Source organism: Zootoca vivipara, chromosome 13, assembly GCF_963506605.1.
Source record: "Zootoca vivipara chromosome 13, rZooViv1.1, whole genome shotgun sequence".
Classification (NCBI taxonomy): Eukaryota; Metazoa; Chordata; class Lepidosauria; order Squamata; family Lacertidae; genus Zootoca; species Zootoca vivipara.
The window spans coordinates 15,234,390-15,260,230 of record NC_083288.1 but is presented as its reverse complement, the minus strand read 5'-3'; the positions used below and the strand labels follow the sequence as shown (position 1 = coordinate 15,260,230).

The 25,841-nt window shown below is 46.6% G+C and overlaps 1 protein-coding gene across 1 annotated transcript; it reads left to right on the top strand.

The window, feature by feature from the left end:
* Positions 1-6,407: 6,407 nt before the first annotated feature.
* On the top strand, positions 6,408-24,533 carry ASPDH (aspartate dehydrogenase domain containing). The gene is made up of 8 exons (XM_035137064.2): positions 6,408-6,490; positions 8,612-8,676; positions 11,103-11,247; positions 14,153-14,237; positions 18,572-18,721; positions 19,800-20,026; positions 20,140-20,279; positions 22,938-24,533. Exons 2-8 carry the CDS (start codon positions 8,622-8,624, stop codon positions 22,973-22,975), a joined length of 840 nt encoding a protein of 279 aa, XP_034992955.1. The 5' UTR covers positions 6,408-6,490; positions 8,612-8,621; the 3' UTR covers positions 22,976-24,533.
* The last annotated feature ends 1,308 nt before the right edge of the window (positions 24,534-25,841 follow it).

Here is a 25,841-nt window from a genome sequence, read left to right as displayed (position 1 = left end):
TTTATTATGTTTTTATATATGTTGGAAGCGGCCCAGAGTGGCTGGGGCAACCCAGTCAGATGGATGGGGTATTATTATTATTAGATAAATATTGGAGGATATGCAACACTGATCCTAATGACTGCCCCCCCTTCTCTGCCCACCCCCCACAGCTTTTACATATTTTAAAAACAAACAAACAAACAAACAAAAACCGTGCTCATGAAATGCAAATATGCATTTTAACGCCAAGTCTAGCCTGGCCAGGGGATCCATGCTTTTTCAAGGGAAGTTCTGACAGGAGCACTTAAGAGAGGATTATAGCTCAGCAGCCGAGCGCATGCCTTGCATGCAAAAAAGCCCCAGGTTTGGCGTCTCCCCGCACGCCCCCTGGCATCTTGAAGCAGGAGATCTGCATCGCACTGTGGTTCTTGGGGTTTGAGGCAGGGGGTCTCTTACCCAGCCCTAAACATAGATGCCAGGAATTAGATTGGGGACCTTCTGTATGCAAAGCATGCGCTCTGTGGCCGAGCTCTAGACCTTCCGTAAGAAGTATGATACAGGGCTGAACAGCTGATGCAGGCACTACTCTGGCACGGAATGGGAATCACCCTGCACCTTTAATGTGGTGCAGATACAGCTTTCTAGATCCCAGTGGGCCTATTTTTCAGATACCTGTCCCTGGCAAATCAATGCTCCTCATTATCCTTAGGGTTTTTTTAATGCCTCTTGGGGTTGCCTTCTTAAAAAATCTTCTCGTGTGCTTTGCGAGCCCCATTGTTCAGAGTCTTGCTCCTTCCCTTGGGTCTGTTGCAGTTAAGGAACCGCTAGCCCAATCCTGTGCATCTCTAGAAGCAGGGCCGATCAGAGGGGGCCTCTGGAGGGCCCCTCGTCCCTAGGGCCCTCAAGCTCAAAGGCGGCCCCAAAATTGATAAGCTTCACAACTTGCTTTTTCAGCTTGGAGCTGCAAATTTAAGCAACGGAGCAGTGTGATTTGGTGAAACACATCATTCCTTTGTGAACCGATATAGATTTTGTCCTACAAGAGCATTTAAAACCTTCATAAATATTAATAAAAACTTATCTGTTCTGAGGGTACAAGATTAGACTGTGATGAACATGTCTTCCAAACTGATTATATAAGCAAACCACTTACTCTCTCTTTCTGGTGCCTTTATTTTGTTTGCTCGAGGAGCAATTTTTAATTTTTGCTATGGCTAAGGGCCTCAAAAGCTAGAAGTTGATATGTAGCCTCTGTGGATCTCGGAGAAGGCCTGCTTAGAGAGAAGCCCCATTGTATCGCATGGGACATACTCCCGGGTCACTGCATATAGGATTGGAGGGGGACCTGTGACTTGGCAAAAGACACTGGACTACAACTGCCATCATCCCTGGCTATTGGCTCAGTTGGCTGGGGCCAATGGGATTTGGAGTACAAAAGGTAAAGGTAAAAGGTAAAGGATCCCTGGACAGTTAAGTCCAGTCAAAGGTGACTATGGGGTTGCGGCGCTCATCTCGGTTTCAGGCCGAGGAAGCCGGTGTTTGTCTGCAAACAGCTTTCCAGGTCATGCAACCAGCATGACTAAACCACTACTGGCGCAACGGGACACCATGACGGAAACCAGAGCGCGCAGAAACGTTGTTTGCCTTCCTGCCGCAGTGGTACCTATTTATCTACTTGCGCTGGTGTGCTTTCGAACTGCTAGGTTGGCAGGAGCTGGGACAGAGCAAGGGGAGCCCACCCTGTCATGGGGATTCGAACCGCCAACCTTCCGATCGGCAAGCCCAAGAGGCTCAGTGGTTTAGAACGCAGCGCCACCTGCGTCCCAGGTTGGAGTACAACAGCGCCTAGAGAGTCACAAGCTCCCTGGCCTGGTGTCTTAAGGTTGCAGACTGGGTGAGCGAGTGAGTGGATACTCGTCAGTGATGGTGCATGGGCATACCCTCCAACATTTCTCTGATGAAAATGGGGACGTCCTATGCTATAAGAATGATGATGATTATGATAATTTTAGATACCTAATTTTAGATACCAGCCAGATACCTATGGCAAGACCACAAGCAGGACCCAAGTGAATACAGTGGAACCTCGGTTTATGAACACCTCGGTTTACTAATTTTCGGTTTATGAACGCCACGGACCCATCTGGAACGGATTAATCCACTTTCCATTACTTTCAATGGGAAAGTTCGCTTCAGGTTAAGTACGCTTCAGGTTGAGTACGGACTTCCGGAACCAATTACACTCATACTTCGGGTTAAGTACGCTTCAGGTTGAGTACTCCGCGGACCCGTCTGGAACACATTAATCCACTTTCCATTATTTTCAATGGGAAAGTTCGCTTCAGTTTATGAACGCTTCAGTTTAAGTACTCCGCAGACTGTCTGGAACAGATTAATCCACTTTCCATTACTTTCAATGGGAAAGTTCGCTTCAGTTTATGAACAGACTTCCGGAACCAATTGTGTTTATAAACTGAGGTACCACTGTAATCTGCACTATTTCTCCGATGAAAATAGGGGTGCCCTATCCTATTGTTGTTGTTGTTGTTGTTGTTGTTGTTGTTGTTGTTGTTGTTGTTGTTGTTATACCCTGCCCATTTGACTGGGTTGCCCCAGCCATTCTGGGTGGCTTCCAACATATATAAAAACATAAAAACTTAAAAATAAAAACCTCCCCTATACAGGACTGCCTTCAGATGTCTTCTAAAGGTTGTGCAGTTACTTATCTCCTCGGCCCCAGAGGTTGCATAACTCCAAACCCGCCAACATTTCTCTGATGAAAATAGGGACATCCTAAGGAAAAGCGGGACATTCTGGGATTGAATCAGAAACTGTGACAGCTTCTGTAAATCCTTGGAAAATAGGGGCACTTGGAGGGTTCAGGGTTGCAGAAGGAGAGCCAGAGGAATGCCACTCACTGTCAGGTATACAAAAAAGCAAAGGGGACCAGCCCTTTGATCCTTGACTGACAGCCGCTCTCTAGGGTTTCAGGCCAGGGACCGGTACTCAGTCCTACCCAGGGATGCCGAGGGTTAAACCTGGGACTTTCTGCGTGCGAAGGAATTGCTTCCCTGTTCCCCTTCTGCTGTATTTGTGGGGGAAATCATCCCCTGCTCTGAAGCCAGCATGCATATTGGACAGAAAAGCCCTTCCCATCCTATTGCAAATAACTGAACAAAATTTTCCCAGGAGTGCAGCAGATAAGGAAAGGGTTAATCACCCCCCCATCTTCTGTGATCCCGATTATTATTAGCCCACCTCTGATTATTCTAGGCGGAAAAATGACATCAGCTGTGGTTGGGTCCCCTGTTTCAAATGACATAGACTTCCCCTGGTCCCTTGTAGCTGGAGGAAGAGGGAACGGCAACTATTTCATGCCAGCATCGCAAACCTTTGGCATCACCCTGTGTTCAGGTGCCACCATTACACCTATGAAATGTAAGCCCTCTGCAGGCATTATTTATTAGCATTTCTAGCCCACGTTTCCCCCCAGCGACCCCAAAGTGCCAAACATGGTTCTCTCCTGCCTCTCTCTAAATCATCCTGCCCTGAGAGGTACCGGTAGGCTAGGCTGAGAGACAGGGGCTGGCCCAAGATCACCCTGTGTGAGCATCATGGCTGAGTTGGGATTTGAACTCTGCTCTTCCAGGCCCTATTCCAACACCGTAACCACTACTCCACACTGCCTGATGCCACGTACGGAGGAGCAAGGCCACACATGCTAGCCCTGTCCCCAGTGTCCCTATGGGTGCCACCTGCATTTCTGAGCTTCCCACATTGAGGAGGAACGTCTCTGGAGACCACAATTTAAGAAGGAAGTTGACAAGCTGGAAAGTGTGCAGAGGAGGGCAACCAAGATGATCAAGGGTCTGGAAACCATGCCCTATGAGGAGCGGTTGAGGGATTTTGGTATGTTTAGCCTGGAAAAGAGGAGACTGGAGGGAGATACAATAGCCACCTTCAAATACCTTAAGGCAGGGGTCAGCAACCTTTTTCAGCTGGGGGCCGGTCCACAATCCCTCAGGCCATGTGGTGGGCCGGTCTATATTTTGGAGGGGAAAAAATGAACAAATTCCTATGCCCCACAAATAACCCAGAGATGCATTTTAAATAAAAGGACACATTCTACTCATGTAAAAACATGCTGATTCCCGGACTGTCCGTGGGCCAGATTGGGAAGGCGATTGGGCCGGATCCAGCCCCCGGGCCCTAGTTTGCCTACCCATGCCTTAAAGGCTGTAACATGGAAGAGGGAACCAGTATTGTTTTCTCCTGCTCTATAGGGTAGGACTCGAACCTTCACGTTACAAGAAAGCAGATTCCAACCAAACATCAGGAAGAACCTTCGGACGGTAAGGGCTGTTCAACCTCGGGAGGTTGTGGACCTTCCTTGGAGGTTATTCAGCAAAAGTTGTGTGGCCATCCGTCATGGATGCTTTAGCTGAGATTCCTGCATTGCAGGCGGTTGGACTAGATGACTCTTGGGGTCCCTTCCAACTGTACAATACTATGATTCTACGGACACAGGAATAATCTCCCCAGTGCTTAGGAACCTTGATATTGCATGGATGCTCCTAAATATATTCAGCTGAACAGGTACGGTAAATAAATTCCTGCTCAATGTGGGAATGCTGGGATGGGAGCTGACATGCATAGTAGAGTTGAGGGGAGAGCTGGCATCTGCTTCTTCCTATGCAGGTTTGGGCAAGGACACCTGGATAGGGTTCTGGATTCCTTATTAATTTGTCCACTCATTCCTTTTATCAGAAAGTTCAGTCGGCTTGATCCCATCCCACTTTCGGAGCAGTTTTCCGTGTGCCGCAGCCAATTTATCGGTTGTCTGTGAGTTCACCGGGGCAAATGTGCAAATTCAGCATTTGTCAAGCATTTGGGCAGGGGATGAACAAGCAAAACAGCAAGTTTGCAACTGTAGGAGGAAGAGGGATAAATGAAGGGGAAGCAGGCCAAGGCTTATACTGTACCAGGACAGAGAGGGACAATAGTCAACAGAAACATTATTCATCTGAACTACCGTAGCATCCGTTCCAAGCACAGCCCAAAACACAACGGGAACATCAAACGACGCAATCAACATCGCACCTGGTTTGTGCTTTAGCTGAAACTGGAAGCGTGTTTTGTGTTTGTGTATGTGTGTAAATGCTAGGGATGGATAGACCTGTCAATTTCAGTTCCACTGTTTCTTATTTTTTCAGTCTTCAGTTCAGCTTGCCCCATGTCCACATGACTTTGCAGAAAATAAAAAATCCTCATGAGAAATTACCAGTGCTTTGGTGCATGTTTCTCTAAATAAACAGCTTTGCAAGCAATTTATCTTAACATGCATTTACACACAGGCGGCGCTGTGGGCTAAACCACTGAGCCTAGGGCTTGCTGATCAGAAGGTCGGCGGTTCGAATCCCTGTGACGGGGTGAGCTCCCGTTGCTTGGTCCCAGCTCCTGCCAACCTAGCAGTTCAAAAGCACATCAAAAATGCAAGTAGATAAATAGGAACCGCTACAGCGGGAAGGTAAACGGCGTTTCCATGTGCTGCTCTGGTTTGCCAGAAGCGGCTTTGTCATGCTGGCCACACGACCTGGAAGCTATACACCGGCTCCCTCGGCCAATAATGCGAGATGAGCGCGCAAACCCAGAGTCGGTCACGACTGGACCTAATGGTCAGGGGTCCCCTTTACCTTAATGCATTTTTATATGCCATGCTCACTATTTTTTTAAAAATGCAAACTTTCCCCTGATACATTCATTCGTGTACATGTTGTCGGGTCCAAGAAGTGGAGATTTGGAAGAATAGCTGTGTTTTGGTTCGTGTCCTTTTGGGGGTGGGGCTGCCGTTTAAATCGCTTCGCATTCAAATGTGGAATGAGCACTACTTCTCTCTCTCTCTCTCTCTCTCTCTCTCTCTCTCTCTCTCTCTCTCTCTCTCTCTCTCTCTCTCTCTCTCTCTCTCTCTCTCCCCCCCCCCCAAGTCTTTAGCGAATGCACAAGAAGCTGCTCCTCTTTTATAAATATAATTTTTATGAAGTCCCTAACAAAACAAAACGCAAAGCTGAAATCCTACACGGAGTAAGTCCGACTGATCTCGGTGGGACTTCTTCCGAACAGGCATGAATGAGATTGCACCGCCAACCCTAAAGTTATGCCCCTGGAACATTGCAGTACTTGGAAGTGCAAGGAGAGTGTAATGGCAACATAAAATGCTACCTGTGGCAATTAATCTGTGACGATGCATTCACATATCCAAGTCATTATTTGATGCTATATAGCCAAGGAGCAACTCGGCTGAGTTTACGAGGGAATTTCACTAGCTGTCTTCTAACTACTGCACATTCCTGCCAACAACCCATTCTCTGGAGGACTGCAGGCCCCAGGCTAATAATTAACATCCTCCAGGGATCAATTGACCAAAGGGCATCAATACAGAAAAGTCCTCTGTTTCGTGCTGGGATCCTGCAGTTGCCTGAGTGCCAGGGAATCAGTGCAACCGACTCAGGTGAGTCAGTTCAAAAAGTGGAGGGGATTTGGGGCCTATAAGTATGGGGTGGGTGGAAGGTGAGATATAATGTCTGTTTTGGATGGGGAGTTATTAACGAACTGGAAGGATAAGACAAAGAAATAAAGAGAGAGGGGTGGTAGCTAATGCAGGCATTCCTAGACTACAATACCCATCATCGCTCACATTTCCAATCTTAAACTCAGTTCTTCACATTTCTGCAGCAAGTTGTGAATTTTGTTTTTAAATACCCATGAAAATTCTTCAATATTTTAGTACAGGGAGCCAGTGTGGTGTAGTGGTTAAGAGCGGTAGACTCGTAATCTGGGGAACCGGGTTCGCGTCTCCGCTCCTCCGCATGCAGCTGCTGGGTGACCTTGGGCTAGTCACACTTCTCTGAAGTCTCTCAGCCTCACTCACCTCACAGAGTGTTTATTGTGGGGGAGGAACGGAAAAGGAGATTGTTAGCCGCTTTGAGACTCCTTCGGGTAGTGATAAAGCGGGATATCAAATCCAAAACTCTTCTCTTCTACAGATTTCTTCTACAGATTTCTTCACAAGTTTGCACGCAGTTTTGACTAATTTTTGCGAGCAGCTTCCCGTAATATAATGAATTTCTGTATGTCGTTTTAACGAATGCCTTCATGTGTAATACACGTTTCCCCTTAGTATATACATTTTTGCAAACCTTGGATGGTTAGAGAACTGCATCACAACATTCGGATAAGTGCAAATTTCGAAAGATGGGGGAGTTTCAGTTCTCATATTGTTTTGGAAAGTGAGATAGATTCAGTTTTAAAAGCAAAGAAGACATTTTAATGGAAAGAAGAAGTCCCAACGAAAGAAGAATGGATACAAAAACGTATGGAATACGCAGAAATGGCAAAACTTACCGGAAAAATAAGAACTCGAGATAACAGACTTTTTATAAAAGAATGGAAATGGTTTATTGGATATTTACAAACAAACTGTGAACAGATAAGAACACTGGCAGGCTTAACGTAATAACCTGCATTTTTATAAGAGTATACATTTAAAGTAGATGAATAAATGATTAAGTTAAGTTAATTTGGAATATGCAAAAAAATAAAAAATAAATTTAAGGAACCGCAGGAAGAGGGGGAAGGAAGTCGAGTTTAGAAACGTTAAAATTATTGAGATGTATAAAATTGAAATTATATTTGATTTTTTAAAATGCAAACTGAATAAAAAACCTGCTCTATGCCAAACCATAGGTTCCTCACCCTTGATATAGAGGCAGACGGGTGTGAATGGTGGCAGAAGTGGAACAAAATGTAAAAGAAGAAACAGGGATGCACGATTCGAAGGATGAACAGGGAAGGAAAGACAGGAATCTATTCTTAGGGCTCCTTCACATGTTTGCCTATCGCATGATGAAGCAACATCAACTGATGTCTTGCAGGCACTATCATACCATCTCAAAACATAAACGCTTTTCAGTGGAATCCATTCACACAGATCCAGCTGCGGCTGATCAATTAAATGAGTAATGAGAAATCTAGTGGGTGTGAAGGTGAAGAATCGGCTCTTAAATTCAAATAGCTGCTCACTCTGAAGTATCTTTCTCTCTGTGTACATCTTTTTATACGTGCGCACACAGAGAGCACTGCAGGAGGATGCTTAACCTGTAGAAACACGCAATCCACTTTAAAATTTACAGTGGGTTTTCATACTTGCTTTATGCAAATATTATTGCTACAATTATTACTTTTCACCTTGGGAATCCAAACGAAGATGAAGCAGGGAGTGTTTTGCCCAGTGGTGAATTTGGGGTGCAATCCTGCATACCAGCGATGGCCCTCAAATATTGCTGGATGACAACTCCCATCGTCCCTGACCATTGGGCATGCTGGCGGGGACTGATGGGTGTTGGGATCCAGCAATGAATGGAGGGCCAGAAGTTCCTCTGCTGTGTACACTTACGTACCTTCAAGTAAATACCACTAAACTCAAGGGGCCTCGAGTTTCTAGTAGACATGGATAGGATTTCACTGTTAGATCTGTGGCATAAATATAGGCATGCATTCAAACCCTTTCAGTCTCAGATCCATGCTTCTCTGCAGTGAACAATATCGCATATCTGTTGTTTTCTTAAACCAGGACAGGCAGAATGTCTGGGGACCAAAGGAGAAGACGGGTTGGAATTGTGGGCTATGGACATCTAGGTAGGTGGTGCTTCTTGACAATTTCCCTCATTCCCAGTGTGGTGTAGTGGTTAAGAGCGATAGACTCGTAATCTGGTGAACCGAGTTCGCGTCTTCGCTCCTCCACATGCAGCTGCTGGGTGACCTTGGGCTAGTCACACTTCTCTGAAGTCTCTCAGCCCCACTCAACTCACAGAGTGTTTGTTGTGGGAGAGGAAGGGAAATGAGAATGTTAGCCGCTTTGAGACTCCTTTGGGTAGTGATAAAGCGGGATATCAAATCCAGACTCCTCCTCCTCCTCCTCCTCCTCCTCCTCCTCCTCCTCCTCCTCCTCCTCCTCTTCTTCTTCTTCTTCTTCTTCTTCTTCTTCTTCTTCTTCTTCTTCTTCTTCTTCTTCTTCTTCTTCTTCTTCTTCTTCTTCTGTCCATCTGATTCTTAATATGGCTTTCCTAGGCAATGTGTTTTCTCCCTTTGTTGAGTACCTTTTCCCACTGTCTAGTCCGGGCATGTTTTGGACTACAATTCCCATCATCCCTGACCACTAGTCCTCTTAGCTAGGGATCATGGGAGTTGTAGGCCAAAACATCTGGAGGGCCGCAGTTTGGGGATGCCTGGTCTAGTCCTCTAATGCCTTTTATTTCAAAATAAAATTTAAAACACACACACACATACAATGTGTTTCATAAAACAATTTATCCTGTCCTGGTTTGGGAAAGACCTGATGATTCTCAGAATACTTGTTATATTGCCATGTCCGTGTGACATTTGGAGGTCTGGCCCACGAACCTGGTGTTAAGAGTCCTCTGCACCAGTGAGTTTGTGGGCCAGAGCGGCTGAGAAACTAAGACTCCTGGTGGATCCTTCCACCCATCCCTGACCATTGACTATCCTGGCTGAGGCTGACGGGAGTCTGACAACATTGGGAAGTGCGCAAGTTCCCCATTCCTGCTAAATTATTTGTTTCTCTGTGTGGCCCTGGCATTGATTTGTGCTGGAGGTGAAAGCTAGTGGGGAAGTTCTCTACTTCTAAATGTACAGAGACACGGGTGGCGCTGTGGTCTAAACCACTGAGCCTCTTGGGCTTGTCGATCGGAAGGTCAGCGGTTCGAATCCCTGCGATGAGGTGAGCTCCCGTTGCTCTGTCCCAGCTCCTGCCAACCTAGCAGTTCAAAAGCACGCCATTGCAAGTAGATAAATAGGTACTGCTGCGGCGGGAAGGTAAATGGTGTTTCCGTGCGCTCTGGTTTCTGTCATGGTGTTCCGTTGTGCCAGAAGCGGTTTAGTTATGCTGGCCACATGACCTGGAAAGCTGTCTGCAGATGAACGCCGGCTCCCTTGGCCTGAAAGTGAGAAGAGCACCGCAACCCCATAGTTGTCTTTGAATACTTAACCATCCAGGGGTCCTTTACCTTTACTTCTAAATGTACAGTGGAACCTCTACAGGACCGAGGTGGCACTGTGGTTAAACCACTGAGCCTAGGGCTTGCTGATCAGAAGGTCAGCGGTTCGAATCCCTGTGATGGGGTGAGCTCCCGTTGCTTGGTCCCAGCTCCTGCCAACCTAGCAGTTCGAAAGCATGTCAAAATGCAAGTAGATAAATAGGAACCGCTACAGCGGGAAGGTAAACGGCGTTTCTATGTGCTGCTCTGGTTTGCCAGAAGCAACTTTGTCATGCTGGCCACATGACCTGGAAGCTATACGCCGGCTCCCTCGGCCAATAATGCGAGATGTGCGCGCAACCCCAGAGTCCGTCACAACTGGACCTAATGGTCAGGGGTCCCTTTACCTTTTTACCTCTACTTACGAATAACTCTACTTACGAATGTTTCTACTTACGAATGGAGCTCCGTCCGCCAACTTGGATGCGGTTTAGATAGGATTTTTTTCTACTTACGAATTTTTAGATAGGGTTGCTTCTCCTTACGAATTTTTTCTCCCAATGCATTCCTATAGGATACGACTTACAATTTTTTTCTACTTACGAATGTGCGTTCGGAACACATTAAATTTGTATTACTGTATTACTTCTTTAAGAAGAAAAGAATTGCTTTGCAGGATCAGAATAAGATCTTCCTGTTTTCCCACTGTGGCCAGACAGATCTTCCTTGGCACTCACAAAATAGGGCATGAAACTGTGATTCCTTCGCCGGGAACTCGAAAAGATGCCACCCAAAGGACAAAAATGAGCTCTGCATCCTAAGAGAACACCATTTCTCTCTCTCTCTCTCTCTCTCTTTCTCTCTCTCTCTCTCTCTCTCTCTCTCTCTCTCTTTGTTGTGATGTTAGTCTGTGTTAGAGTTTGAGAAATCCTGGGAAATGGTGCCAGGGTTCAGTAGACGGGCATTTGTGCCTCGGCAAGAAACAGATTTGACGGGGCGGCAGGTGTTTGAGACACAGAGCCAAGTCCTGAATCTGTGATACTTTTCTGTTCCACTTTCTGTCTCCAGGCCAGTACCTGGTGAAACGGCTACAAGATGACGGACTCCGACACGGGCTGGAGCTGGCCTTTGTTTGGAACCGGGACGCCAAGAAGCTGGTAGGGAAAGTGCCAGAGAAGCTGCAGCTGGGGAAGCTGACTGACTTCTTGGAGTGGTAAGCAGGCAAGCCCAGCCAGGACCTAGCTGCTTTTGTGTGTGTGTGTGTGTGTGTTTGTGTGTTGGTGAAGATAAAGAGAACGAACCACCATGAACCATGGGCATTGCCAAGGAGGGGGCGGGGAGGGGCAACTGCCCCCCCCTACAAAAATCCTGGCTACGCCCATGCATGAACCTACAGCGCACATGCTGTTGCCCACTGCATTCAGTTTCTAGGACCAGATTTTTGTTCCCTTTATTATCGGAAACCTCGGGTGACTCCTTGGAAACACAGTTAACACATTTACTGCAAGATTCTGATCCGAGTAGGTCCCTTTTTGTTGCCAGGTTTCTGATTACAGTCTTAGCTTATAAGAGGAAAAATGGATTACTTTATGATTATTGATCTCGCTTATATAATACTGATTTATAGTGATAATCTGATATTTTAAGTGCTGTATTGCTCTTATTTTAATGGAATCTAGAAATTTATGATTTCAGATATGTATTTTAATTTTATTAATTTTATTTTGTCATATTTGCTTTGTTGTACAATGTATATTGGTATTGAATATGGGCCTATGGCCGTAATAAACTATCTATCTATCTATCAGCGCACATGCTGCAAAAATGCCACAATACCTTGAGATAAACGCTCAGCCTGCAATCCCCTGTACAGTGGTACCTCTGGGTACGTACCTGATCTGTTCCGGGGTGCCATTCGCACCCCGAAAAGTACATATACAGAGCGGCAATAGAGCGCATGCACACAGAACGCTTCTGCGCATGCGTGCGCGGCGGAACCCAGAAGTAAACGCTTCCGGGTCCGCCAAGTACTTAACTCGAAAGTACTCAACCTGCAGCGAACGCAACCCGAGGTATGACTGTGCACTTACCCGGGAGTAAGTCTCATTGATCTTACTGGCACTCGCATCCAAGTAAGGGGGAATTAATCTGTCAATTTCCCTTTTTGTAATCTGAAGTTTGGTTCCCCCACCTTTCTGCATCAGCCTGTGATATATATATATACAGTCGTACCTTGATTGTCAAATGCCTTGGAACTCGGACATTTTGGCTCCCAAACGATCGAAACCCGGAAGTGACTGTTTTCGAATGTTCTTTTGGAAGCCGAGCATATGACCGGGCTTCTATTCGGCTGCAAGAGCCGATCAGAAGCCACAATCTGGAAGTCGAATGCTTTGGAAGTCCAACGGGCTTCCAGAACGGATTCCGTTCAACTTCCAAGATACGACTGTATATGTTTTAAGTCCTCATGAAAATTCACCAGCATTTTAGTGCAATTTCTTCTAATAGACAATATACCCTATTTTTCCGTGTATAAGATGCCCCCATGTATAAGATGCCCCCTACTTTTGGGGACTCCAAATTAAGAAAACACCCCTCAGCGCTACCCGTGTATAAGACGAGCCCCAATTTTAAGCCTAATTTTTTGGTTAAAAAACCTAGTCTTATACACGGAAAAACACGGTAATTTTTTGCATAATGCAGTATATACATTTTTGCAACAAAGCACCCCCTAATGTATTTTTATACGTTATTTTCATATTTTCTTACACATTATTTACCTGGAGAAGTGCGTTGCAAAATTCAGAGTAGTGTGAATTTCAAAGGAATGTGTTTCAGTTCATAGATCATTTAGGAAAGTGCGAATTATGTAGGTTTACCTTAAAATGTGAGCTGAGTCTCGTTTCTCCACCATCCCTGCATCCAAGTAAGCAATCCGAGGATTGCATTGGCCATTCACAATGTTGCCATAGCTCATTCACAGAGCAGATACTTTGCATGCCAAAGGGACGCAGGTGGCGCTGTGGGTTAAACCACAGAGTCTAGGGCTTGCTGATCAGAAGGTTGGCGGTTCGAATCCCTGCAACGGGGTGAGCTCCCGTTGCTCGGTCCCAGCTCCTGCCAACCTAGCAGTTCGAAAGCACATCAAAGTGCAAGTAGATAAATAGGGACCGCTCCGGCGGAAAGGTAAACGGCGTTTCCGTGTGCTCTGGTTCGCCAGATGCAGCTTTGTCATGCTGGCCACATGACCCGGAAGCTAGACAAACGCTGGCTCCCTCGGCCTATAGAGCGAGATGAGCGCCGCAACCCCAGAGTCGGACACGACTGGACCTGATGGTCAGGGGCCCCTTTACCTTTACCTTTAGTAGTAGTAGTAGCAGCAGCACCCTTCCCATCTGACTAGGTTGCCCCAGCGACTCTGGGTGGTTTCCAACATATATAAAAAATAAAACATTTAACTTTCAAGAACTACAGGGCTGCCTTCAGATATCTTCTAAAGGTTGTATAGCTACTTATCTCCTTGACATCTGATGGGAGGGTGTTTCATGGGGTGGGTGACACTACTGAGAAGGCCTCACTTCTTGCCATGAGGGAACCGCCAGAAGGCCCTTGGAGCTGGACCTCAGTGTCCGGGCTGAACGATGGGGGTTTACAGGCCCAAGGCCGTTTAGGGCTTAAAAGGTCAGTACCAACACTTTGAAGTGTGCTTGGAAATGTACTGGGAGCCAATGTAGGTCTTTCAGGACCGGTGTTATATGGTCTCGGCAGCCACTCCCAGTCACCAGTCTAGCTGCCACATTCTGGATTATAGTTTCCGAGTCACCTTCAAAGGTAGCCCCACATAGAGCGCATTGCAGTAGTGCAAGCAGGATATAACCTGGGCATGCACCACCCTGGCAAGACAGGGTTCAACCCCCAGCTTCTCCAGGTAGGGCTAGGAAAACTCTGGAGAGCCACTGCGAATCGGAGTAGTCCAAAGATGGGGGACCTCAGGGTGGGGGACCAGATTGCCATTCCCCACACTTGCCACTAAAGTTTGGTTTGGACCCTCAGCCAGAGTGTCCTTGGCACAATGACAGATCCAGCCATCTTACCACGCCTCTCTCCTCTCTCTAAAGGCGGGCTGACATCATCATCGAAGTGGCCCATCCCTGCATTGTACAAGATCATGGGGAGTCCTTTTTGAAAGCTGCAGATTTCATGGTAAGGGCTACCAGGACACCCCCTTCAAAGCATTCTTCAAGGTGTGGTTAGATCGCCTTTCTGACCAATGAAAATCATCGTTCTCCCCCCCCTCCCCTGCTTCTGCCCTTCCCCAAACACAGTTTTATTCTACCCATCAACACAACCCCCTGGGTGATATACAAAACTCTCCCCCCCCCCAAGGTAGAATAGAAAATAGAATCCAAACATGATTTACTAGGAGTTAAAAAGAAATGTTAAAACATTTGTTGTTGTTTAGTCGTTTAGTTGTGTCCGACTCTTCGTGACCCCATGGACCAGAACACGCCAGGCACTCCTGTCTTCCACTGCCTCCCGCAGTTTGGTCAAACTCATGTTCGTAGCTTCAAGAACACTGTCCAACCATCTCGTCCTCTGTCGTCCCCTTCTCCTAGTGCGCTCAATCTTTCCCAACATCAGGGTCTTTTCCAGGGAGTCTTCTCTTCTCATGAGGTGGCCAAAGTATTGGAGCCTCAGCTTCATGATCTGTCCTTCCAGTGAGCACTCAGGGCTGATTTCCCTCAGAATGGATAGGTTTGATCTTCTTGCAGTCCATGGGACTCTCAAGAGTCTCCTCCAGCACCATAATTGAAAAGCATCAATTCTTCGGCAATCAGCCTTCTTTATGGTCCAGCTCTCACTTCCATACATCACTACTGGGAAAACCATAGCTTTAACTACGGTATACGGACCTTTGTCGGCAAGGTATGTTAAAACATACATTCCAAAAAAAACCAGAAGCATTTTTATTAGGTATCTTAACAATAAACATTCCAAATGAAAGTAAAAAAGTGTTTCTCTACGCAGTGACAGCAGCCAGAATCTTAATAGCGAAATATTGGAAGAACAAACTAACACAAATGAGAGAGGAATGGCAATTATGCGAGTACTTGGAACTTGCTAAAATGACGGAGTTAATAAGAAACCGATTGATAGATAAGGTTAAAAAAGAATGGGAATGTTTTAATAATTATTTGACAAAACAAGGTTCCAACAATAACACTTGGCTGTGTTTTGAATAATTTCACAGAAAGTAAAATATTTTCTCTTCATTCCAAGTTGAGGACAAATAATTAAATACAGAGTAAAAATAGGAATAGTCAAACTGAAAGCACAATGAGATAGACGGAAGTCAACAACACATCAAATTGAAAAGAGATTCAACCCAATACAAAGGATTTTGTATACAAAACACCTTAGCATTGGTTTGAATTATATTAAGCATTGCTTATTGATCGATAGGCATTTTTATCGATTTTTTTTTCCTTTGATGTAGCCGTTTCTTCTTTTTTCTTTTTCTTATTATACTTCATATTTATATTAATATATATATCTTAGTTTTCTTAATATGTACATTGCAATATCTATAGCAGTCTACGAATATGTATTGTAAGATTATCTTGCCCTTTTCTTTTCTTTCTCTTTATGTGTAAGTGTATGTTTTTGTATGTTTTTGATGTTGAAAATTTGAAAAGAAAGAAAAGGAAATAGAATTCAAATAAAGAATAACCCAGTATCAAACAAATATCTCCCCCATCAACAAAATCAGCATAAAATCCATATGACATAGCCTAAAACCCAGCATCAAAAGATCCAAATTGCATCGTACACATAGAACTGTAAGAGCTAGGAGAATAAAAAGGGTCTTCACTTGACATAGAAAAGGTGTTATTGCAGTTGCCAGGCGAGTCTGTCGGGGGGGGGGAGTGTCCCATAACTTTTCCCCGCCCCAGGGGCCACCTGCATCCAGCGAAGTGCTTCTTGCCTCAATCATAGAATCACAGAATTGTAGAGTTGGAAGGGACTCCAAGGGCCGCCTAGTCCAACCATCTGCAATTCAGGAATCACAACTAAAGAATCTCTAATGGACGGCCACCCAACCTGTCTCAAAACTTCCAAAGAAGGAGAGTTCACCATCTTCTGAGGTGGCCTGTTCAGAATGTTCTCCCTAAAGTTGACTTGGGATCTCATTTCTCGTTATTTTCCTCCATTGGTTTGGGTCCTCCCTTCCGGAGTAGCAGAAAACAAGCTTCCTCCATCTTCCATGTGACAGCCCTTCGGATATTGGATATCAATATATCAATATAAATATATTGATCAATATATTGGATATCAATATATTGGATATCAATACCCTTTGGATATTGGATATCATGTCACCTCTCAGTCTTCTCTTCTTCAGGCTGAACAACACCCAACTCCCTCAACCATTCCTCATCAGGCTTCCAGACCCTTTATCATGTTGGCCACCTTCCTCTGTACACTTTCCAGCTTGTCAATATCCAAGTCACCTGGAAGCAAATGAACCTAACAATGTGTTGGCAGCTGGCTTCATTTTTATTTTTAATGTTCTGGGCTGGGAAATTGTAAGTGAGGCTATTCTGATGCTGTTTGTTTAACATAAACTGTCCTGCAGATTTTGCCCTTTCTTTACATTTGTCAATAGTTCCGCACTGTGAAATAGTGTCGTTGTGAACCAGTTTTATTACGGCCAGCCACTGGCATATTGTGTGTGTGTGTATATGAGAGAGAGAGAGAGAGAGAGAGAGAGAGAGAGAGAGAGAGAGAGAGAGAGATTTCTCTCACCTTTTTATTTTGCAAAGCTTTGTTTTGCTCTGCTAACAGCATAGTTCTGGTCTAGAGCTCAGAAATTTATAAAAATAACCACAGGAGCATTTAAACATCACACAGTGTTATTTATAGGGACCAGGGACCAGACAAAAGACGAGAACCTCCAAACACTCCAGACGATTTCTGGTGTCCAGACGGAAGGCCTGCAATAAACAGACAATTTTGGCTCATCCTATTAAGGAAACACGCATGTTCCTTTTCATTCAGCCTCCCTCCACCCCTCGCCCACGATTCAAACATCACAAATCTAGCATCTTGCCTTTATCCGCTTCTGCCGGAAAAAGTTTCTCATCTCAGCCTTCACTGTGTTGTGCGAATAGATTTTTCTTTTGTCTTCCTATGTGCTCTTGTGGTTAAAACCGGCACAATCCAAAAAAAACCCGAACAGTTCTGCAGCTGCTCCAAATCACTTAAAAAATAAACAAAACCCCAAATTAACTTTTGGCTCAATAGATGAGGTTGATGGTTCTGTTGCCCTTGGGAGATGCCTGTGAAATGGGGGGGGCAGGAATTGAACCACCCAAAAGTCGCAGGTGGGGCTTCCTTGCCTCTTCAAAAGAGAGGGTAGAGGGTGATTTCGACTAGTACGCTTTGCATGCTTGTCCATCACTCAGATGCTGAATCTCAACAGGTGGCAAATGGATCAGATCTGAGATCCTGAGGGCTCCCCTTCCTGCTTTACATTTTCTTTCCATACCTAGGAAACTGCCTAATGTTTAATCAGCTAATAATACTGTACAGTAGTACCTCGGTTTATGAACACAATTGGTTCCGGAAGTCTGTTCATAAACTGAAGCGAACTTTCCCATTGAAAGTAATGGAAAGTGGATTAATCCATTCCAGACGGGTCCGCGGAGTACTCAACCTGAAGCGTACTTAACCCGAAGCATGGGTGTAATTGGTTCCGGAAGTCTGTTCATAAACTGAAGTGTTCATAAACTGAAGCGAACTTTCCCATTGAAAGTAATGGAAAGTGAATCAATCCGTTCCAGATGGGTCCGTGGCATTTGTAAACCGAAAATTCGTAAACCGAGGTGTTCATAAACTGAGGTTCCACTGTATACTGACAATATTTTTATAACACTATACCAGGGGTTCCCAAACTAAGGCCCGGGGGCCGGATGCGGCCCAATCGCCTTCTCAATCTAGCCCGCGGACGGTCCAGGAATCAGCATGTTTTTACATGAGTAGAATGTGTCCTTTTATTTAAAATGCATCTCTGGGTTATTTGTGGGGCATAGGAATTCGTTCATATTTTTTTTCCAAAATATAGTCCGGCCCCCCACAAGGTCTGAGGGACAGTGGACCGGCCCCCTGCTGAAAAAGTTTGCTGACCCCTGCACTATACTGTTTCAAAATTCATAAACAGAAAACTGGTGCCTTCCAGACTTTGGTTATGCCACAGAAATGCCTCTGTTCCCACCTCTCTCCTCCTAAGACCTCTCTTCTTAAAACCCTTGCCCACTCCCCTTTGCTTATCCCACTGAAAATGAACTTCCCTCCAACCCCCCCCCCCTGCTCTGGTCAGATGCTAATCTCTCCCACATTCTGTCCTCATCCAACAAAATGAATTATTTCCCATTAAATAAATGAGGAGGAGTAGCCAGTCTCCACCCAAATCAGCTTTCTTCCTCTAGCTTCCCAACACCAGTAGCTGCAAAGTAAACGTTTCTACATTCTACTAGGTGGGATCGCCAACGGCCTTGGCAGATTTAGACACCGAGCTTAAGTTGCGCAAAGCTTCAAGAGAGGCCGGGCACACCCTCTATATCCCCAGTGGGGCTCTATGGGGTGGACAAGACATCCAGAGGTTGGATGACGGAGGGATGCTTCAGGTAAGATCCCAGAGGGGGGCATCGCATTGGCAGTCTTACCTTCCAAGTCCCGGACTGCAGAATCCGGGACCGGTAGCCGTGTGACACCGGAAGTTGCGTCTATGCACTTCCGGACATGCATAGATGCGACTTTTGAAGCCGGCGGCGGCCATTTTTGGTGCCCATAGAAGGGCAAATCGGAAAGAAAAAAATGGCTGCCGGCAGGAGAAAATAACAGAGAAAAACGGGAGACGAAGTGATACGGGGGGGGGCACCGGGAAAAGGTAAGTAAAAACGGGGGGTTTCCCGGGGAAAACGGGGTACTTGGCAGCTATGTTGGCAGTGCAAGTAGGTAAATGGGAAGACTGCAAAGAGGAAGGAGTGTGTGGCAGTATATTGACTACCAGAATGGATTTGATTGATTGCAGATTTATAAACCACTTGATCAAAAAAGGTCCTCAAGCAGTGTAAAAACATACATTTTTTTGTTTACATTGTAATCCTGGCTTTATTCCATGACAGAACTAGGTGGCGATGCCCAACTGCATCACATACTCTAAAATCATGCCCTATTATGAAATATTGCTAACCCAGAATTTAGCAAATAAATAAGCAACAATTTGATTTTTAGAAGACATCTGAAGGCAGCCCTGCTCAGGGAAGTTTTTAATGGGTGATAGATATACGGTAGGTAGGTAGCCATGTTGGTCTGCCGTAGTCGAAACAAAATAAAAAAATTCCTTCCAGGTATCTGAAGAAGTGTGCATGCACACGGAAGCTCATACCAATAACAAACTTAGTTGGTCTCTAAGGTGCTTCTGGAAGGAATTTTATTTTATTTTATGGGTGGTGTTTTATTGTGCTTTTAATATTTTGTTGGAAACTGCCCAGAGTGGCCTGGGCAACCAAGTCAGATGGGCTGTATATAAATATGATGATGATGATTGACTACACTGAAATGTTTAACTGTTTCTTTGATGGTTCCTTAAATCTTCCTGTCGCATTTGCCATCCTCCTCTGTCACAGCACACCCCTTGAAAACCTCTGATCTAAGTGGCTGGAAGGCAAATTCTCTGACTCTTCTCCTTCCATCTTCTAGGCATTGACTGTTACCATGGTGAAACACCCCAGCAGCTTCCGACTGGGTGGGCACCTGGGGGAGCTTGCGAAGGGTGCCCAGCAGGAACGCGTGGTCCTCTACGATGGCCCCGTGCGGAGATTGTGTCCCTTGGCTCCGAACAACGTCAACACCATGGCAGCAGCCTGCATGGCCGCCCCCAGCCTGGGCTTCGACGGTGTGAAAGGCTGTCTTATAGCTGACCCCAAGTGAGTCCCTGGCCTCTGCCTGCCGAGCAGGTGGGAATGTTGGCAAAAGGACGGCACCTGCCACCACCCTCCTAAAAAGCTCCAGTCTAACCGACTGCTCTTCCCCACCACAGCCTCCCCGATTACCATGTGGTGGAGATCGAGGCCACTGGACAAGGCGGCTTCTCCGTCAGCACGAAGCGCAAGAACCCAGCCGCCTGTGGGGCCGTTACAGGGGCGGCCACTTTTGTGGCTTTCTGGAGCAGCCTGTTAGGTGAGGATGAAACCCCCTCGTCCAGCATCCTGTTCTCGGGGAGGGCAGTCTGGCACCAACGGGAAGCTTGTACAGTGGTACCTCGGGTTACAGATGCTTCAGGTTACAGACGCTTCGGGTTACAGACTCCGCTAACCCAGAAATATTATCTCGGGTTAAGAACTTCGCTTCAGGATGAGGACAGAAATTGCGTGGCGGTGGCAGCGTGAGGCCCCATTAGCTAAAGTGGTACCTCAGGTTAAGAACAGTTTCAGGTTAAGAACAGACCTCCAGAATGAATTAAGTTCTTAACCCGAGGTGCCACTGTAAGCAAGATCTGAGTTTGACAGCAACCTCCCCACTTCCTAATTCTTCAATATGATGGTGCCACGTTTTGCTCTGATTGTGACTCTTAATGCTAACTGCATCCTCCAACACTTCTCCGATGAAAATAGGGACGTCTTAATCAATAATAATAATAATTTTACTATTTACTATTCATACTATTGCATACCCTCCAACATTTCTCCAATGAAAATAGGGAAGTCATATTCAATAATAATAATAATACTCCGCCCATCTGACTGTGTTGCCCCAGTCATGTTGGGTGGTTTCCAACATACATAAAAACCTAATAAAACACTAAACATTTTAAAAAAACTTCTATTCGGGTGGCTCGGGGGTTGCATAACTCCATACCCTCCAACGTTTCTCTGATGAAAATAGGAACATCCTAAGGAAAGGCGGGACATTGTGGGATCAAATCAGAAACCAGGATGGCATCTGTAAATCTGGGACTGTCCCTGGAAAATAGGGACACTTGGAGCGTCTGCTCTTAATGCCAACTGCACCCTAATCCATTGCTGTAGGTCCCTCATGGAGAGAACGCAGCCCTCTGGCTGGAAAACGTCCCACACCCCTGTTATATATGAACTAGTGTCTTCAGCCCGTTAAATAAACGGGCGCTAGAATGCATGCCGGCTCCTCGATCCGGTGCTCCGCGCAGCGCTGATCAGCGCCGACCCGGCAGGCCGCCAGATCAAGGAAGCGGCCTGCCGGGTCGGCACCCAGCAGCGCTGCACGAAGCACCGGGGGACTGGCGGCGGGGAAGGCAGGCAGGCGCTTGCTCTATTGCCTGCCTGCATTCCCCACTGCCTGTCACACGAAGATCGGCGGGCGCCGCTTGCCGGGGTTTGTCAACCCCGGCAAACAGCGCCCGCCGATCTTCGGCTGTCCCCCGATGCGCTACGGCTCGGGGAAGCAGGCAGGGAGACGCAACAGCCCGCAGCTTCCCGGGCTGTTGCGTCTCCCTGCCTGCTTCCCCAAACTAAAGCGCGCGGGGGACAGAGCCGAATTGCGGCGCGGGGGGGGGGCTTTTCGCCATTTGCCTTCCCCGAGCTAAGGGGGAGGCAAACGGCAAAAAGCCCCCGCCACGCCGCAATTCGGCTCCAGGACTGGCTTGGCGGTGGCGGGAAGAAGGGGAGGAATTCCTCCCCTTCTTCCCGCCACCGCCAAGCCAGTCCGCAGTGGGGGCTTTTCGCCGTTTGCCTTCCCTCCAGGGGGAGGCAAACGGCGAAAAACCCCACCGCGCCATACTTTGGCTCGGAGACTGGCTTGGCGGCGGCGGGAAGGAGGGGAGGAATTCCTCCCCTTCTTCCCGCCACCGCCAAGCCAGTCCGCAGTGGGGGCTTTTCGCCGTTTGCCTTCCCCCCAGGGGGAGGCAAACGGCGAAAAACCCCGCCGCGCCATACTTTGGCTCGGAGACTGGCTTGGCGGCGGCGGGAAGAAGGGGAGGAATTCCTCCCCTTCTTCCCGCCGCCGCCAAGCCAGTCCCCGAGCCGAAGTGCGGCGCGGCGGGTGCTTTTCGCCGTTTGCCTCCCCCTTCACTCCGGGAAGTCAAACAGCGAAAAGCCCCCGCCGCGCCGCACTTCGGCTTGGGGACTGGCTTGGCGGCGGCGGGAAAAAGAGGAGGAATTCCTCCTCTTCTTCCCGCCGCCGCCAAGCCAAAGCCGGCTTTCCTCGGCGCCCGCTGCCGCTTCGGCTGAGGAAGCGCCGTCCCATGCCGGAGGTGCGCGGCAAGGCTGCCGGGGGAAGCGCTTCTTTCCCCCGCCGCCTCGCCGCGCACCTCCAGCATGAAACTGGGCTTCGGAGCGGCGGTTGGCGGAGCGGCGGTTGGCCGATGTCCCTCCGTCCAATCCCTGTGTCTCTGGGGTACATGCGCAGTACCCCAGGGACACACGGGACAACTGGACGCAGGGACAACTTGGACATTATTATATAGGATAGCAAACTCATTCTCCATGTTGAGAAGCTTATGTAGCCAAAACAGAACCGTCCATGCACAAAAAAGGAGGTATCTGCAGGCTTGGGGGAACCCTAAGGTTTGCAGCACCCATCATCATCATCATCATCATCATCATCATTTTTAGTGGGGGAAAGCCCTAAGGGGGGGACTCACTCTCAAAAGCAGCCCATAGAAGACTGAGCATGGGAACAGTGAACTCCACCTGCTCACCTGGAAGCAAACTCCATTGAACACAATAGGACTTACTTCTGGGTATAAGTGTATAGAATTGCCCGGTTCATCTTTTGTTGTCTATTGTGATGTCTTGAGTGGCCCTGTTGGGCGATGGGGTTTGGCAGATCTTTGGGCTCTGACTTTTCCTTTCCTTTCCACAGTGTGCCAAGGCCACGGAGGCCGAGTCTATCTCTGCTGAGCTTTATTGCATCTGTTCTCTAGAGGATTCACAGATGATCTCTGTGGGTGCCAGAGGTTCGGTTGCAGGGAGCTGAGAAGGCCGGGAAAGAAAAGAGACATACCAGCTTCAAACCCTGCTCCATGCCTTTAATCCACCAACTGTATAAACATCCATCTATCTCTGCCTTCTTCAATTTCCAGCAGCCTTCTTGTCTCACACCCGCCGTCCACAAGCAATCTGAATTCTGCAGTCCCGTGTACACTTACTTAGGAGCAACTCCCATTTGGCCTATTTGAGAGATGCCCTCAAGAGTCTTTCATATGATTCAAGGGTGTTTTAGAAGAACAAGGAAGGACTCTTCCAACTGCCACTCATGGCAATATTGCTGCAACACTGGCGAGTTAAAATATCCCCTGGTGATTGAGGAGCAGACGGAACACATATTATTGTCAATTAGAGAAAACGGAAGAGATGTGGGGAAAGACCAAGGGAGATAATCCTCAACCGTTATACTAAATATATAATTTTAAGAATATATGAGTAAAGAAGCCTCTTCACCTGGCTCGTTTTCCCCCTAACCCTTTCCCCTTCCCTTTAAAAAATACTCATTAATACTTCAATTTCTCTCTCTTTTTTTACTTGGCACTGTTTATTATTGATTGGAGGCTACCACCCAACTCAGGACAACTTGCATTACAATTCTAAACAGGCTAACAGAGGAATAAGGCCCACTGAATTCAATGGCACTTACTCCTAGAGTAAAATATGCTTAGGTTCACACTGTTCGTTTATTGGCAGGGTCTAGGGTATCGTCTGAAGGCACATGAGGACACCATCTTGTTGAAGATAAGCAGGTCTGGGTGTAAATCAGTAGCTGGATGGGTCACTAGCAGGGAACCACACTTACAGAATCATGGAATCTTATGCTGCCTTGGGTTCCATGATTGAAAAATAGTGGGATAGAACTGCAGTTAAATAAATAATATTATTAATAATAATATGCGATGTAACCTGATCATAGCCATCAACTCCCAGATTGAAAAATAAGGGATCAGCAGCGGTGTCTGGACATGCGTAGAAGCGACTTCCGGTGGCGCTCTGCCCGATTTCCGGTGCCCAGACATGGCATGTCTAACAGGTAGATCACTGGACGTCTGCAGTAGATCACTGGTAGATCATGGGCTCCCCCCAAAGAAGTTGAACAACTGTGGCTCCCCTAAAAAAAAGCTCAAGATTTTACCTCCTCCCTGAAAAAACTCAACAACTTTGATACGAACCCCCCCAAAATGGGCAACTTTGACCTGAACCCAAAAAAGGGGGTAGATCATTGCCAGTTTTTAACGCTGTGAGTAGCATCGTAGTCTCTTGGGAGTTTGCCACCCCTGGCTCTAATCTTTTGGGTTGGCTTCCGTCCGCCACCTCAATTTGGGTCAAATTTTCCTTCTCACTAACTGCCTTCTTTGGATGTTTTCCGTTTCTTGGTATTAGCATGTTTGATTATAACAACTGTTTTGTCTTTTGCAAAAAATAATCAAAGCATAATAAAGGTTTTATTTGAGAACAATGTTTTTCTAGTTTTTATAGCACTCCCATTCCTTAGTGAACTTTTGGCTTGTTCTGTTCCTAATTGTTTCTGTCAGAGGCAGGGCCAGATTTAGGTTTGATGAGGCCCTAAACTACTGAAGGTAATGGGGCCCTTTATATGTCCAGCTCTCCTTTGTCAACAACAAATTGTCATTTTTTGTGTGTTGAGTATATGCTATATTGTAATTTATGGACCTAATAGGTATCTAAAGCCATCTGCACATAACAAAATATGTATTTTATCAAACTAATTGTTAAACTGAAATACAACTAAGAAGTATATTAATAGTGAAATAATTATTAAGCTCTAACTTAAAATATTTTATTCATAACAAACTTAATAATGCAAACACATTGGTATTTGGCAATAACAAAAGTTCCTTTAGAAACACAATTTACAAACTCATAATTTGGGGAGGGGGGGCAAGAGCGTGGGGCCCTAAACTATAACTTGTTTAGCTTATACGTAAATCCGGCACTGGCTGAGGAATCTTTAAATGTGGATGTACATGGTCGTATTAGGGGTGCAGGTGGTGCTGTGGGTTAATCCACAGAGCCTAGGGCTTGCTGATCAGAAGGTCAGCAGTTTGAATCCCTGCGACGGGGTGAGCTCCCGTAGCTCGGTCCCAGCTCCTGCCAACCTAGCAGTTCAAAAGCACGTCAAAGTGCAAGTAGATAAATAGGGACCGCTACAGCAGGAAGGTAAACGGTTTCCGTGCACTGCTCTGGTTCGCCAGAAGCGGCTTTGTCATGCTGGCCACGTGACCTGGAAGCTGTACGCCGGCTCCCTCGGCCAATAATGCGAGATGAGCGCGCCACCCCAGAGTCGGTCACGACTGGACCTAATGGTCAGGGGTCCCTTTCCCTTTTATGGTCGTATTTATAATTTTTTTAACTTGTAAAATCAAATAAAAATTATCTCAAGGCGCCCCCCCCCCCGTTTCATTGGTTTTTAAACATAACAATCATTCAGCACTGATCCAGCAGCGCATCTGACGGGCTTTGCATTAGTCACTGTCTCTATAGACATGCACATGCGCAAGCTATTTCCAAAAGAGGAATTTGCAATTGTAAATTCAAAGGCGCTCGTAACCCTCCCCCCATGGACGGCGCAGGAGCCCTGCTCTTCGGCACCTGACCGGGCTTTGACTCTTTCTCTTCACTCTCCCTAGACTACATTATTATTTTATTTTCATTTTCGCATTTGCTTGGCCTTATTGTCTATTCAACTTCATTGCTATCCCCGTTGCCATAGCGCGCTTCGTGGCTTCGGCGTGCACCATGCCTGTAGTTCGTCTCC

Bases quoted from the DNA above. Each gene is read 5' to 3' on its own strand.
- ASPDH (XM_035137064.2), top strand. From the start codon at position 8,622: ATGTCTGGGGACCAAAGGAGAAGACGGGTTGGAATTGTGGGCTATGGA. The intron at 8,677-11,102 runs GTAGGTGGTGCT...TTCTGTCTCCAG, and splicing joins TGTGGGCTATGGACATCTAG to GCCAGTACCTGGTGAAACGG. The intron at 11,248-14,152 runs GTAAGCAGGCAA...CTCTCTCTAAAG, and splicing joins CTGACTGACTTCTTGGAGTG to GCGGGCTGACATCATCATCG.